At 59.3% G+C, this 15,490-nt stretch overlaps 2 protein-coding genes across 2 annotated transcripts in view; both read left to right on the forward strand.

Annotated features, from left to right (window-relative positions):
- Nucleotides 1–612: 612 nt before the first annotated feature.
- On the forward strand, nucleotides 613–1,284 carry LOC128968811 (uncharacterized). Its single transcript, XM_054383394.1, has one exon. It carries the CDS (start codon nucleotides 613–615, stop codon nucleotides 1,282–1,284), a length of 672 nt encoding a protein of 223 aa, XP_054239369.1.
- A 13,237-nt stretch (nucleotides 1,285–14,521) lies between these two features.
- The window catches only part of HPCAL1 (hippocalcin like 1), a 34,154-nt gene continuing 33,185 nt past the window's right edge, over nucleotides 14,522–15,490 (forward strand). The window contains exon 1 of the mRNA XM_054383339.1: nucleotides 14,522–14,555. The gene's annotated coding sequence lies outside the window, so the exon portion shown is untranslated. The remainder of the gene's footprint in view (nucleotides 14,556–15,490) is intronic.

Consider the following 15,490-nt stretch of genomic DNA (forward strand, 5'->3'; position numbering starts at 1 on the left):
TTTGAAAAGCTGCTGCTATGCTAATGGGGGGGTGGGGGTTTGCTTGTTCCCACCCCCCCTTGCTTCCCAGGGTTGGTCGTTAAAATCTTTTAAGTATCTTTTTATGCTGTTGTGGCCTTGATTTCAGCTCCATTCAGCTCTTATCTGGAGACTGCACTGAACGTCCTTAGTCTCCTGCAAGAGGAGGAGGCAGAGATAAGGCACGGTGGTAGCTACAGGGAATTCTCTGGTTCTGACCTGAAAATGTGGTGGGCAGGAGCTGGGAGAACAGAAAACCCCACGGGGAAGGTTCCCCTCTCTCTGCTGCTGCTGCGGGACACGATTCTGAGCTGCTCTCCAGCTGCCTCCCTCGGGAAGCAGATTAGCATCAATCCCTAAATCCCTCCATTTTGTGATGGGGCCGCGGGCAGGCAGTGCCAGTCCCTGCCTGGCACCGCACTGCCAGGCCGTGTCCCCAGCCGGGGGGGCTGCAGCCCTCCACAGGCCCGGGTGATGGCACTGCATTCACCCGCGCCAAGCCCACCCGCACCACCTCGGCGGGGGCACTGCTGGCACGGAGCGGGGCACCCCGGGTGGCAGAGGGACACGTCCGCACCCCTGTATGCGCTGGCGATGTCGGTGCCCCGGGAGTTCCTCGGTTACTTTGGCATCAAAGAGAAGGAAAAAGAGCCCCGAAACCCCCAAACTTTTTCCCGCCCCGCGCCCATGCGGGCGGCCGGCCGGCAGCCAGCCCGGAGGGACCGGGCGCGCCCTGCGCGGCCGCGCAGCCCCGGAGCCACCTCCCTGCACTGCCCCCCGGCCCCGCACTTCCTGCCCGGCGGCGGCGCGGGGGCGGGCAGGGCCGTACCAAGTGCCCCGGCGGGGCGGGAGCGGCGGCAGCAGGGCGGCTCTGGCGCGGGGCTGCGCACGACGCGGAGCGGCTGCGCGCTGCGCTCCGCCCCCGGTCCGCCCGCGCCCCGCCGGGGAAGTGGAGCCGCGGCCCCCGCTGTCCGCGGTCCCCGGCGGCGGCTTCTTCCTCCCCTCCTCTCTCCCCTCCTCCCTCCGTGCGCCTCCCGCCCATTTCCTCTCCTCCGCCCCGCTCGCCGCCGCTCTGCAGGCGTGCGGCTCGCCCCGCCGCCACCGCGGGCTTCGAGCTGCCGGGAAGCCCCCGCGAAGCCCCAGCGCAGCCGCCGCCGCCGCTCCCAGGCCACCGCCGGACCTCGCTTCGCCAGCCGGGTGAGGACCGGGGCTGCCCTGCCGCCTCCCGGGGGAACTTCGGCGGCCGCGCTGCGCTCTCCGCCGTAGGAGCTGCGGGAGAGCGGGGCCGGCGCGCGGCGGGGAGGCTTTTCTGGCGTTCGGAGGGGGCTGTTTGGCAGTCAGGAATGCGAAGATCCCGGCGGATGGCGGTGCGGAGTGCTCGGTGCAGCCCACACACTCCCCGCGGGACGCGGAGCCAGCGGGGCAGGAGCGTCCTTGGCCCGTGGGGGACGTAGAGCCGCCGGGAGCCCCGAGCGGGGACAGCGGCGGTGGCCCTGCCTCAGAGCGGAGCCGCGAAGTGCTGCCGGCACCGCTCCTGCGAATGTGTGTCCATACCTGTGCCCGGGCATATGCAGCCCCCCGGGAAGAGCCCGACCCGGGGTGAGGGTTCCGCGGTCCTGCCCGCAGCGGCAGACGGTGTCCACGGTCCAGCTCCTGGCGCATGGGCGCTGCATGGAGCCGGCTCCCCTGGACCCGCGCTCTCTGCGTGCCACTTCCAGGAAACGCTGGCGTCCGCCCGCAGCGGGGGTTCGGAGGTGCCGCGGTGTCCCCCGTCCCCGCGGGGACGCTCGGCTCCCGGAGGTGGTGACAGCTGCCAGCTGTGGTCTACATCGAGCTGCCCGGGCAGCGGTGGGAGCGGGGGGCACCGGGGGCAGCAGCTACCGGAATACCTGGGGTAGCAAGAGCTAGGGAACACAGCAAGACGAGGGCGTTTGCGAGCCAGGTTCCATGTGGATAAGTTTGTGGTGGGTTTGGGAAGAGGTCAGCATGTATCCTCTGGAGCGGGAGGGTGGCTGAGGAGAGCAGCTGGTGCTCAGCAGGACTGTCTCTCCTGCCTGCAGCTGGGTGATTGATACCTTTGGGACAAACCCCTGAGCTCCTTCACGGGAACACCTGCAGAAGCCGAGCACTGCCCGGTAGTGCCAGCCACAAGCCAGGGACTGGTGGGGAGATGACTTTTCTGTGGGGGAAGGAAGGGAGGAATCAATCACTGCCCCCCAAAACCCTTCTGCGGCTCTCCCAGCAGGAGCCATCTGTCATGGCCTGGGGTTCAACAGATCCCCTAAGTTAAAACTGGAGCTAAGCGGGAGCTGTGCCAGCAGCCCCCTGGCACGCTACTGCTGTCCTGCCCGGGGACCTGCTGGCATTGCTGGCTGGCATCGCTGGGTTAGGGATTGGAGCCAAGTGTCCATCTTGCTGCATCTGCCCCAGCTCTGTCCAGGTGCAGGCAAGAGGATCCTTAAGCTGCGGTGTTTGATTGCACCCAGCGTGGCAAGGCTGGGCAAAAGCAGATGACAAAGCTGCATCTCGCCGCCTTGGGCTGAGCAGGGAGTTGCTGCCCAGCCAACGGAATATGTGCTGCCTCCTCCTCACGCCGATTTTCCGCTGCTCTGTGGCTTTTGCCTTCGGTTTTGGATCTCTCAGTGTAGAGGTGGAAGTGCAGGAAACCGGGCGGGGGAGAAGCGTGTGGCCGTCGCAAGGCTGGCAGCAGCCCTGCCGAGCAGCCGGCGTGCTGGCGCGGACGGGGCTTTTGTTGGCACGGAGCAGCCAGCCCAGGACTACGGCGGCAGGGGGGGTGCTCTGGCAGCAGGATGCTGAACTCGTGTGGGCGTGGGCAGACCTTGGCAGGCAGCGGGCATGGGTCGGCGGGGGCACTGCTCGGCTCGCCGCGTCGCAGCCGGCACCCCGGTGCCTCTTCTGCTACCCGTGGGCATGGCGGTAACCTGGGCTTGTCTTTGGAAGCTGAAGGCTAAGATTCCCCTGTAGCGTAAGCGACGTACATCTTGGATTATGGCTCTGGGGAGAAAAAAGGAAAAAAAAGGCAAAGGCAGGCAGCAGGCACGTGCGGGTGGCTGGAGACGGTTGGAGATGGCTGCGATTAGCAACGCGAGCTGCAGGGATTGCATCGAGCTAGGCGATGCTCTGTGCAGTACCGAGTGCTGTGTGAGCAGCCAAGAGCGCTGCTGGGCCGAGGGGACAATCTCCATTCAAATTTTCTACTGCTGGGTGGTTTGTTCTCTGCTCGTGGTGCTGTGAGGCTGTGAGGAAGGAGGCTGCACTGCCTGCGTGTGCAGGGTGCCGCCAGCCCCATTTCAGGGAGGGGGCTGCTGGGCTTCACTGGGCACGGCTTGTGGGGTGCCGTCAGTAACAAACACAGCGTTCTCCGAGGCATGGAGGACACCCAGGCTTCAATTCTTTTAAACTGTGTTTTCCTCGCGTCCCCAGGACACCTCCCATCATGTGAGATCAGCTTCTGAGTCGGGCAATAGTTTGTGCCCAACTTCAGCAGCTGCATGGAGCTCAGCTTGGACTGAAGTCCCGTTTCTTCTGGCGAGAGATTTGCCTTAGCTCATGCTGAGCGTCGATCTGCACCGCGCAGGATCCTGCCTATGGCCTGTGAAGGGATTTGCTCTTGCAAAATGATTGAGTTTCAGCCTTAATAAGCAGAAAATGTTGAAAATCAATGCCCGAGGTTTCCGTGGTTCCAGCAGTCCTTTGTAATCCCGGGAGGGTAACAAACGCAAACCATTATCTGCACTTCAGCAGCCCTTTGCTGTGTGAAAGCTTTCACGGGTCGCTGGTGTTTTGCTAACCTGCTAATTAACCCATTGATTGCTGCATGGTGTGCCTCCCCCAGATTGGATGTCTCCTGCCTCTTGTCACGCTCTGGTGGCAAAGTAATTGTGAGCCCGTAAGCAATGGGGACGAATGATCCGTGAAGGAGCTCCTCACCTCCCTGAGCCTGGCCGTGGCTCAGGGACGAACATTCTTCAGCTGAGCCTCCCGGGGATGTGACCTTTCTGGAAGCTCAGTTGATTAATGAGTGGTAGACCCCTGGGATGAGTCCTGCATTGATTGCACTGGAATTGGAAGACAGGAGCTGGGGGGAGAGAAGATTGATCTGGTGGTCTACGGAGTGTTGCAGCTGTGGGTTACAGTGCATGCAGTGTGCCTTTGTGGCTCTTTAAGGAATGCTGCTTGTAATGCACAGTGCAGCTTTGGAGGTACTCCTGGGAATCTGGATGGGTGAGCTGGCAGCAGCACTTTGCTTCAGCATCCCGTGTCCTGTAGGCATGTGTTTCTTTAAAGGCAAAGCGAGCAGCAAGTGGTGTAAGGGATTCTCCACGGTGATCTGTGTTGGTTGAGATACTGTGGAAACCCATGCTGGCAGCCTTGCATGCAGGAGATGCCAGCCACAGCCTGGGCTGCTTCCCTCTTCCCTAGCACTCCGTTGTGGAGCTGGCTGGATCAGGCGACACCATCGGCGTGGGGTCTGGCCGGGAAGAACAAGCCCAGGAGCAATACACGGGTCACACCAGTCTTGGAGTTCTCCTGCCAGCTCTTCTGGTGGCTTCTGCAAGGGTTTTTACCTTGTGTCCGTCTCCTGCCCTCTCGACAAGGGGTTGTCTGAATGGGAAGGGCTGCAGGTTGATCAATGCCTCTTTAACAGCGGGGAAAAGGCTGCTTGCTGGCGGTGCTCTTGCTGTAGGCTTCCTGTGTGCAGAGAAGGGAGCTGGTGGTGTCCCTTGAAATAGCCACTTGGGTTGGAGAGCTCTAGATGTGGGCGACAGGGACACCTGGAGACTTGCACGGGGGTAGGCGTTGGTGGGCGCCCGCAGAGCGGCTGGAGAGACGCCGTGCTGGGACCCTGTGCCGGGGCCCTGCAAGCCGTTCCGGGCTCCGGCGGCGCCTGCCGGCAGCCCCGTCGCAGCTCGGGCAGCTGCTTTAGCCATCAGGCTCTGTTTCCCTCCGGGACAATGAGGTTATTGTAGCGAGTTAGCTGCCGGACTGGTCAGGGTGGCGGGGGGTGTATTTGTGACTCCCAGCCGTGCAGGGCATCAGCGTGGGGAAGGTGCTTCCCACCAGCAGAGGTGCCAGGAGCGTTCCACACCGCATGCCCCCGTGGCTGCTCCCGTGGGCAACCCCCAGATCCGTGCAAGTTCTTGCAAAGGCTGGCATGTAATGGGTGGGAGAAGGAAGCACATCATGCTCATGCCTGAAGGTTGGCACATGGCTCCTGCAGAGTCTCTCTGGAAGAGCGGGGGGTGGTGGTGGGAGGAGGGAGGCGGGAGGCAAAGCAATGCTTCGGGGGGGCTGGGAGCCAGCGGGGCCTGCTGCAAGCCTTCCTCACCAGCTTCCAGCCACCTCTGCTGCACCCAGGCTGGGAGTGTGCAGAAGGGATGCTGCTCCTCGCTGGCAGCCAGCAGGAGCTGGTCAGGATCCTTTTCTCCTCCCTGCAGAGCACCATGCCCAGGATGCTCTGCCCTTGGCAGCTCACCCACAGGGCGAGGGGCATGGGTTGCTGCAGAGAGTGTGCCAAAGCCAGCTGGCGCTGGGGGCAGCCTTCCCTGGCTCTTCAGGGAAGCTTCTTCAGCAGGTGGATGGAACTTGTCCAGAGACACTGCTGTGTCTGCCTCAGCACTGCCCTGGGGAGAAGCAGGCTTCCTTTGGAGGAGTTTGGGGAAGTCACAGGGGAGGACATGGCACGTACACACCACAGCATGGCTGGAGGGGTGAAAGCTGTGCTCAAAGGACAGCAGCCCTGCTCTGCAGGGCACGGGGAAGGGCCTGGAGTCACATCTGTCAAACAGGTTAGAAACCTCTGGGTGCCCTGCACCTGAGCTGAAGGGAAGGCAGCAGCTTGAGATAGGCTGAGGAACGCCTGCCCAGCAGGTGTCAAAGTACCACCTGGAACAGGCCCAGGGCTTCTGCTGGTCCTTCCAGTTTGAGTTTCTTCAATGTTGGATACCCTTCTGTCCTGCACTGCCTCTCCTCTCTGTGGTGTCCTGCTGGAGCTCCTGTACAGAGAGCTGGAGATGCTGAACAGGAGAGGGCTCACCTCAAAGGGTTCTTCATGGTTAGCTGCTGCCCTGGTTCTTGCTGGGCTGGGTTATGGCTCTTGAGTTCCTGTCAGTGCTGCTCCAGGGCCTTTCCAGACAGTGAGCACTGCTGTGCTGAGGGCTTAATGAAGAAGGCACTTGAGGAAAGGGGGTTGGAGGTGCAGGTATTTGACTGTCAGGTTTTTGTGACCAGTCTCTGAAAGCCAGAGCCCTGTAAGTGGGAAGGAGCCTGTGCCCAGCCCCTCTCCTGGCTCTGTGCAGTGCATCCTGGAGGGTCCAGTGGAAGGTGGTGTGTCCAGCCTGGCCCTGCCCTGGGGATCCCCCAAATGATTCCCCTTGGCTTAGATGGAGCCAGCTCACTGAGATTAGTTGTGGGAGACCTGTCAATTCCTACTGACTCATGGCTGCTGGGAGTTCATCAGCTGGGGTTCACTGGGTGCTGTATCCTCAGGGATGCCTGTGGCCCCATCTCAGGTTGTGGGGACCCCACACCAGGCTTATCCTGGGAGCAGCAGCTCTGCCTGGGTTGGGCAGAGGCTCTTCTAGGCTTGTCAGAAGGTGTACCAGAAGTTTTTGTTGGTTCTTTTAAGGGAGATTTGCTTTCCTTCCAGCTGAGGGTAGTTGGAGCTGTGGCAGTGGACTGAAAGCCAAGGAGGATGAACTCTCTGGGCTGCAGCCACAACTTTGTTCCATTTGGGCACTCTGACTGAGGCTGTCCCAAATCTGGTCCCAAGAGTGTTTCTCCCAGGAGATGCACATGGCGAGTTCATCCTCTAGCCCTTCTCCCCCATCTCCCTAAGGATGTCCTGAACCTTGGAGCCTGGCTTGTCCAGCCATGGAAGAGAAACCTCCTGACCCTGGTGGCACCTTGCCAAGGAGCACAGAGTCTGTCCTGCTCTTTTCAGGTCACGAGCAGCCTCTGAAGCAGCTGGTGGCTGCAGGAGAGGGAATCTGTGACTCTGGTAACATTTCCTTGCCAGCTGGAAGGAGGAGAGGAGTCTTTGCAGGAGGGAAATCCCATTGCCAGCTCTTGCCAAGGTGTTGCTGGATCCTCCAGTGGAGACCTGAAGCTGCTGCTGTGCCCATGGCAGAAGAGGATCTCTTCTGACAATGGCTTCCAGCACCTGGGTTTGGCCAGACCTGAGCTGCTTGGCCACTCTGACCACGATGTCCCCTCTGGGATCTCCTGCTGTTTACCAGTGTCTTGCATGGCCCTGCCAGGGACCATCAGCAAGCTCTTGAGAAGGTGTCTGCTGCAGCCTGCCAGACCTGTCCCTTAGGTGTGCCAGGCTGCCACGCAGCAGGACCACCAAGGCAAGGAAGTTCCGAGTGCTGCTGCTGGTGGGTGTAGCTCGGCAGCCATGGTTTGGAGGGGAAGGGGCTCTTGCTCTCCAAAGCTCTGCCTTGGTGCTGGACACACTCAGGGATCCTCTTCCTTGGCAGCTGGCTCAGGTGTTGTCCTTTTGTTCTGGAATGTTCTCAGTTAGCTGCATCCTGGTGCCAAGCTTTGTTTCGAGGTGCTGGTGCCCATGGCAGGTGCTGGGGTCTGGTGTGCCTTGCTTGCTGGCTGGCTGTGCATGGTGGGGGCACATTTTGTCTCCAACAAGAGTGCTCCACGTTGCTCATAGTCATGGAAGCATTGCAGGGATGTTTTGGGGACATTTTAATATTCTGGAGCCGTAGAGATGTGAGAGGCCAAGGCTGGCTGTGGAATATTGATGACTGCTGAGGGGCTTGCAGGCAGCCTGCCTCCTGGTGCAGTCATCAGGCAGAAAGATGAACCCTTGGTGGCTTTTAAATATCTGTGCCCCTTGCTTTCCATGACAGCACACTCGCTGGCTCCTGCCCACTGCTTGGGCAGGCCCTGGCTCAGGGAAGATGCCTGGGTGCTGGGGCACAGCAGAGCCTCAGACTGAGCTCCTCAGGGCTGGCACCACTGCCAGCTCTGTGACAGTGTCTGTGACAGCCCAGTGCCAGGTTCTGCAGCTCTGGCTGGAGGCAGTGGCTGGTGTGGGGTTTGCAGGGTACCCATTTGCCATCACCTGTGTCCTCCACTCCCAGCTCACCCTGACGTCCACATCAAGACATGAGGATGCCAGGCTCTGTCAGCCTCCATTGAAACCTGTTCCTCAGTGTCAGAGGAAGTCCCTCACTGGCATAGCAGTGGTGACAGATCCTCAAGTTTGACGTCAAGGTGCTCACCAATCAGCCTCCTCCAGCTGCCAGCTCTGACACGTGTCTGGCTCCCAGCAGGTGCAGAGGGGAGGGGGCTTCCAGCCTGTCACCTCCTGAGGAGGGGCTCACTCAGCTGTGTTTCACAGCCCCCAGCTCCACACCCTGGGGGTGTGGGGCCATCCTGTGCCAAGGTGAGCTGTGGGAGAGCTGCCTGTGGGGAAGCCACCGCCTGCCCTGGCAGAGCAGGGAGGAGCCATTGGCCTGGAGAAGTCTCTGTCTCTTGAGCTCCGAAGCTGTAGGTGATGCCCACAGGAGATTTTGCTCTTGGTGTTGCTTTTCCAACTGTCTGAAGGTTAGCAAGGCACCTGTGCCTCTGGTGTGTGCTTTGCTTGCAGGGAGATTTCCCCCTTGCATTGCAAAGATGAGAGAGTGAATTTCTGGCCAGGAGAAGTGCCCAGGAGCAGCAGTTTGTGATCAGCTCCCTGTGAGTTCAGCTGCAGCGTGGGTCTGTGTGGTGTGGAAGAGCCTCGGTGTGCAGAGGGTTAAGGCTGCATGAGGCACCTTGGCTGTGCCATCACAGCTCTTGCCACTGTGGTTTGGGGCTTGAGTGAATTCAGCCCCTGGAGAGGTTTTGAGCCCTTCCAGCTCCTGCGCCGAGTGTCCCTGTGCCAGGTTCCAGAGCCTGCTTTGACAAGAGGCAGCTGACCCTGTCCTGCCTGGCTCCTCAGCAGATCTTATTTTGGCAGAGCCCCCTTCCCATGACCTTCCCTGCTCGCTCCAGCCCTCCCAAACCTTCATTGTGTCGCTCCAATGTGATGTTTAGCTTGGAGCATCCTGTGGAGCAGGGACGTGCAGCTGGGAGAGAGAGGCTGAAAGAGGGGAGAGAGAAACTTCCTGGGCAGGGAGTGTACAGTGGCAGTCTAGGGAACTGTCCTGGGGAAAAGCTTTCCAAGAAGAAATGAAGGAAATACCTGTCAGGGTTCTGTTCCCGGCTGCCTGCGTCCTGCTGTGCCAGGCAGAGTGGGCAGTGTGGGGCATTTATCAGTTGTCTTTTGGCAGCTGTGCAGTGCAGATGTGTGGGCAGCACCCAGGGTCTCCTGGAGCCCCACGGTCAGACCAGAGGGGCAGGACCTTTTGGTGCCATCTCTGTGGCTCTACGTCCCAGCAGAGGCATGGTGATGATGTTTCTGCTTGGGTGGCAGCACAGCTCATAGTCCTCCAGACAGACGTGGGCCTCATGCCCCTGAAGAGTTTACATTTCAGCACCTAGGTAAACATCTTGTCGTGAGCACTGTTGACTTACCTGATGGACTGAGTGCCAAGGGAAAGCAACCTGCTGTGGGGGCAGAGCTTGCAGCTCCAGCCCTGCATCCCCCGCTCCCAGCCCTGCATCCCCCGCTCCCAGCCCTGCACCCCCAGCCTGCAGCCCCAGCCCCTGGGGTTGGTTGGTTTTTAATGGTACAGCATTCACCATGCTTTGTGCTGCCTGCTGAGGTGGACCTGGCCTTGCATTTCCCCTGGCTGAAGCAGGGTGAGTTCACCAGGCAGTGCCAGGGCAGCTTGGTGAGCAGGGGAAGTTGAGGCATTGCTGCTGGTGGTGCTGCAACAGGCTGCAGCTTGCAGGAATTTATGTTAGAAAGTTGTCCAAGAGCAGAGGCAGCAAACCTGAAGGCAGAGAGCTGGCAGGAGCTGGATGCCTGAAGAGCAGCATGAGGAGTTGGAGTAGCCTGGGAGCCTGTTTGGGCTCAGTCAGCAGGTGCAGGCAGGAGGTTCTCCAGAGAAGCAAACACAGCCTCTGAGGCACATTGGGAGCTCCTCCCTGCTGCGTTTCCTGATGCTGTTGGTGCTTGATTCTTCCCTTGTGCTCTGCAGCTGCCTGGCCCCAGTCCCCCCTGCCAGAAGAGCTGTATGGGCTGGAGGACCTGCCCAGGAGGCAGGGCAGTCAGCCTCTCCTGAGATGTAGTGGCATCTGGGCTCCCTGAGCCGTGGCAGGGCATCCCCAGGAGATGGGTAGGTTGGACATGGGCAGAGACAGCCCTTGGGTGGGCAGGGTGGAGTGACAGACTCCTCTCCTGGGATGTGGGAGCCTTACAGAAAGCAAACCTGGAGGACAGAGCCCTCTGGGTTCATTGCACTGAGGTGAGACCTCTGAGAGCTGCTGCCTGGGCTCTGGGATGGTGACTTTTGGCCCTGGTGTGAAGGGTGAGGAGGAGAAAGGGGGTGAGAGGTGAGTGTCAGTGGGCTGTGTGATGGGAGAGGTGGAGATGCTCCAGAGCAGCTGTCAGCCAGCACAGGCACAGCTGCATGTGCAGTCTGAGTGCCTCCACCAGCTGCATGTGCAGAAGTGCAGCAGCCAAAGGTGAGGTGCCAGCAGTGGGGACCATGTTGGATGGGGTCTTGAGCAACCTGCTCTAGTGGGAGGTGTCCTTGCCCAGGGCAGGGGGTTGGGACTGGATGGTCTTTGAGGTCCCTTCCAACCCAACCCATTCTGTGCATCTGAGTCCAGCCCAACTGCACAACAAGTGAGAGGACAGTTCCAGTTCCTTTCCTGGCTGTCCATGGACTGTTGCTGAGGCACTCTACATTGCAAGATAAAAAAGAAAATAAGACCCCCCCATGTTTTACCAACCAGCAGAGTAGGGTTGAAGAATTGTCCAGCAAGGGAGAGCAGAGGCTGGAGCTGGAGCTGGGGGCTGTCTGCAATGCTGCTCATGGTGTTTGCAGGCATGTCCCCACCATGGACAGGGCACCCCCACGGCAGCAGGGATTGGTCCTTGTGCAGTTGTGGAAGCCTTGGAGCTGGGGCAGGCTCTGGTCGCTGGCTGGCATCGGCCAAGTGTGGCATCACTAGAGGGAAACCCATGGGGGCTGGGACAGAGAGGCTGCTGTGATGCCCATCAAAGGAGGAGAGGTGCACACAGCAGCTGAGGTTATTCATCACATGGAAGGGAATCTACTGAGTGTGTCCCATCTGACTCAAAGGGGGAGGAGGGTCCAGCCCCCTCCTGAACAGAAGAGCGAAGGAGTCTGCAGGGGCTCTGGAGCAAGCTGAGCAGGTCTGAGGGTGCTGCAGGATGTGGCAGAGCTGCAGTGCCTGTGGGGGTTGACCACTGGGGTTTCACCCCTGCCAGGTAGGTCAAGGCATGGTCTGGCACAACCCAGCTGTCACCTTGGTCCCTCCAGCCCAGCAGTGGAGCTCTGTCTGTAAGGAGGACCTGGAGCAGATGAGTCTGCAGCAGGCTCCTCTTTAGGCTGTTTGCTGGCAGCCCCAAAGGCAGCATCTGGCTGCTCTTCCTGCCCAGCCTGCAGAACTCACTGACTCCTCTTCCTCTGATTCTGCTCAGGAGTTCCATTGCTGCCCTGAGGTGCTGCTGCTAACTCAATTACCCCTCTCTGCTAATTGGCCCGGGGCTGAGCTGCTCCAGGGGCAGCACCATGTGCAGCCACTTGCCCTCTGCTCCCTGTGGCTGGAGCTGAGGCTTTCTGACAGTGTCAGAATTTAGCCTTTTTAGCCCCCAAAATTCTGTTGGGATGCCAGAGCCTGGCCAAGGACTGGGCAGTGCTGTTCCTGTGGGCTGTGCAGGCATGGCCAGAGGATCCTGCACTGTCCCACAGGGGCTGCTGAATGGAGAAGATAGCGGTTTGGTGTCAGCCATGCAGCAGAGAAATCAGGAGAGCCTCTGAGCTGCTCCCTGCTCTGCCGCTGCCCAGGCTCAGCTCTTGCCCCTTGGGTTGGCACTGGGTGTGACTGGGCTGGCAGCCTGAAGAGCTGGTGTAAGCGAGGGGCTTAGGCTGTCTTCCTAAAAAGATGTTGGAGCTAAAAGGATTTGTTTCAGTGCTGGTACTGCTGCCAGGGGGTAACTTCCACGAGTGCCTGCCCCAGGACCTTGAGAGCAGCAGGGAAGCCTTGAGTCTTCCTTCCCATGAGCAGAGGACTGCTGCAGGTGCCAGGACAAAGAGCAGAGCCACTTGGGCAGCACTTGCTGAAGAATTTTTCTCTTTTGCTTTATCTGTGTGCCAGGTTCCCTGGGCCTGGGGGAAAGCTGTTTCCAGCACCCCTCCAGACGTGGGGGGACACCTGTGGTGGCTTGGTCTCCAGTAAATGCCCCTCAGCAGCACCAGCAGTGCCCAGGGCAGGGGACATCTGCAGGGGGGTCTGGTGACCCCATGGCAGGGCAAGATGGCACCTCCATGGCACCTATCTGGCTCTGATGATTGTAGGGCAGCTGGGTCTTGGCTAGAGCTTGGCTTTGGTTCTGTTCAGGTTCTGGGTGACCATTTGTGAGCAGCTGGGGAGAGATCTCCAGGCTGCGGAGCAGCAGAGAAGGCAGCGCTGGGTACTGGGCAAGGAGGGCACAGACAGCCAGTCTGGCACTGCAGGCTCCTCCTGGGAGCTGATGCCTTACTTCACCCAAGGATGCCCAGGTGAGCTCATGGTTAACAGCCAGTATGGAGGAGCCTGGGGCAAACCCTGTCTGGTCCTTGAGCCCCTGTAGCTGGGAGAGCAGCTGACAGCTCTGCTTCAGCCCTGCTTAGGGCTTTGCCTCTGGGTTGGTGTCCTCAGAGGGATGGGAGGGAAAAGAAGTTTGGGTGAAACTTGTACCTTCTGGCTGGTGCAGGGTGGCTGTGCTACCCTGCTCCAGACTTTGCTCCAGTGTGGCAGCAAGCTCAGAATGTTGGGTAGGGACTTCCAGAGGTGCTCTGTGGCTTTGGTCCTTGCAGTTGTAAAATACTGGTGCAGGTTCAGCAGGCAGCACTGAACAGGGGCAGGTTGGAAGCACTTGTGAGGAGGGGTTGGATTTTCAAATAGCTTTGGACAGACCCAGGAAACTATCCTGGGGGATCCATCACTCACACCAGAGATGCTCCTCTGGACTTGCCCTCACTTCTGGCTCTGCAGACTTCTCCAGGGTGGTTGGAGAGGCCTCCCTGAAACACATATTGTGCTCCTGGGGGATCACATCCTGCTTTGCCAGCACCACCCTGCTGCAGCAGCAGATTCCATCAAGAGGAGGAGGGACTTGCTGTGCCATGGGCTGCATCTCCTGGTGCTTTGGCATCTCTGGAGCCAGCATGGAGCACTGCATCTGGGGAGGCACCTGGAGAAAATGAGGGACCAGGACAGAAAAAAAAAAAAAAAGGACAGGACCCAAGAGGCACTGTGAGGAGGGGGCTGTTGCGCTGCAGAGAGGGGAAGGCTTGGGCAGTAGGTAGGCAGTGTCTGGAAGGCTGCTGCAAGGGGAGCAGTTCTGGAACCCCTGCCCCATGTCTGCAGGGCTCAGGGTAGGCAGTGATGAGTTTGGATGGGTTGGAAAGGGAAGGAGCTCCCCCGCAGGGGTGTCCAAGTGCTGAAGGAGGCTGTGGGGAAGCTTTCGTTTCATGGCTGGGGTTTTTCAATGTGCAGACCAAAGGTGGTTAGGGGTGGGCTGGAGGCATCTGGGATTTTCTTTGCAGAAGGTGTGGGGTCAGCATGCCAGGCAAGGGTCTGACAGGAGGGAAGCTGGTGTGGAGGGGCTGGAGAAGGTGAATGCTTCCCTGGCCTTGGTAGTGGAGAAGTCCTGGTCAGCTCTGTGGGAGGGTGGGAATCACAGCCAGGCACTTAGTTTTGATCTGCTAACCCTCTGAGATGAGGAGTCACAGGAGCAGGTGGGCTCACTGCTGGTGCTCTCCTGACTCCTCAGGCACTGCTGCCCCTCTGGATTCACACCTGGGAGATGTTGAAGGGATGCAAACTGTCCCACTCCCTGCTGCAGGGAAGGAGAAGTGGCTGCCAGCCCTCAGAGCAGTGCCTGGTGGGTCCAGAAAGCCTGAGGTTGGGCTTCTGCCTTGGCTGTGTTTCTCCTGGCTTTAGCTCGTGGCCCTGGCAGTGACACTTGGCAGTGCAAAGCTGAGCAGCCCTTTGGAGCTCAGACTTGATGCTTATTGTGAAGGATGAGCTTTAGAGAGAAGACTGAAAGCAGGAGGGATGCTTTTAGCAGGATTTCAAACTGGAATAGTTTCCTGTACCAGTCTGGGAGGGAGCTGTGAGTTTTCCCACCTGGGAGCTGCTTTCAGCTGCCTCAGGCCAAAAGCTGAAGCACAGCTGCAGGCAGCAGTCGCTGTGTAGTGCAGGGGGAACTGGAACAGGGTTTGCCTGTTCAGGCCAAGTCTGAGCTCTTTTGTGGTTCGGAACAGTGCTCGTTGCAGGGGGGCCGAGAGGCAGGGAGGAGAGGAGGCTGTGCTGCAACTGATACTTGCTTTGTGTCTCCTCCCCCAGGTGGTCGAGCCCTGTGCACTCTGTCTGAAGAGGCTCCAGGATAGGTGGTGAGTGCTGCCCAGCCCACCCCCTCAGGACACAGGGTCAGCAGGAGGGGAACTCAGTCCCAGCAGCTGCAGCTGTTCTCTTCTCTTCCAGGCTGGGTGCAGAGGTTTGCATTTGCTGAGCTTGTGGCACAGCTGGCAGGGCTGTGGAGGTTTGGCATCAGAGGGCTGAACTTCACCTTTGCACCAACATTAATTTCCTGAGCCTTCACCAGTGACATCAATGTCACAGCTTAAAAGGTGCTTGGCTCAGAGAAGTCTACAGACTGCACTGTGCTTTGCTAACAGCTCACACTGGCCAGTGGGACCCTGCCAGGGGCTTTGTTCCCTTCTGCCTCTGTGCCACTCTGAAGGAATCACAGAATGCCTTCGTGGCACTCATTCTGTCCTGCCTGCACCCAAGCCCTCCCTCTGCCTCCTTTGTGTGCACTTCATTAGCTCCTTCCTGTCACCCGTGTGTGACGTGAGGTCGGGGAAGGGTTTCAGGAGCCTGAGCTTGCTGAGCAGTGCTGGTGCTGGGGTGCTGTAGCTGGAGAAGCTCCTCTCAGGCTGAAGCAGCCCAGTGCAGTTTCACAGCATCGTTGAGGTTGGAAAAGACCTTAGGGGTCATTCTGTCCAACCTTACCCACCCCAATGCCCTTAGAGATCACCCGGTCTAACTTTACCCACCCCCATGCCCACTGAACTGGATCTTGATGCCTTCCAGCAAGTCCCAGGCAGGTCTCTGCCCTCCAGCAGCCTGTGCTGGTGTTTGTGTTGGTTCTAGACCAATGTGGGCTCTTGTTTCCCCTTTCAGTTCTGGATTTCTTTCCAGTGCAATTAACCAATGATAGCACTGCCCCTTAATTGCTCAGGAAGTTCACTCTCCAGCTGCATTTCCCTGCTGCACAGGACAGAAGCTATTAGAGCTCCTGGGTGTTCAGACACACTAATGGCTG

The sequence above is a fragment of the Indicator indicator genome, chromosome 9 (assembly GCF_027791375.1).
Source record: "Indicator indicator isolate 239-I01 chromosome 9, UM_Iind_1.1, whole genome shotgun sequence".
Lineage (NCBI taxonomy): Eukaryota > Metazoa > Chordata > Aves > Piciformes > Indicatoridae > Indicator > Indicator indicator.

What these genes read in the sequence shown, in the direction of transcription:
- LOC128968811 (XM_054383394.1), top strand. Translation starts at nt 613, where the DNA reads ATGTCGGTGCCCCGGGAGTTCCTCGGTTACTTTGGCATCAAAGAGAAG.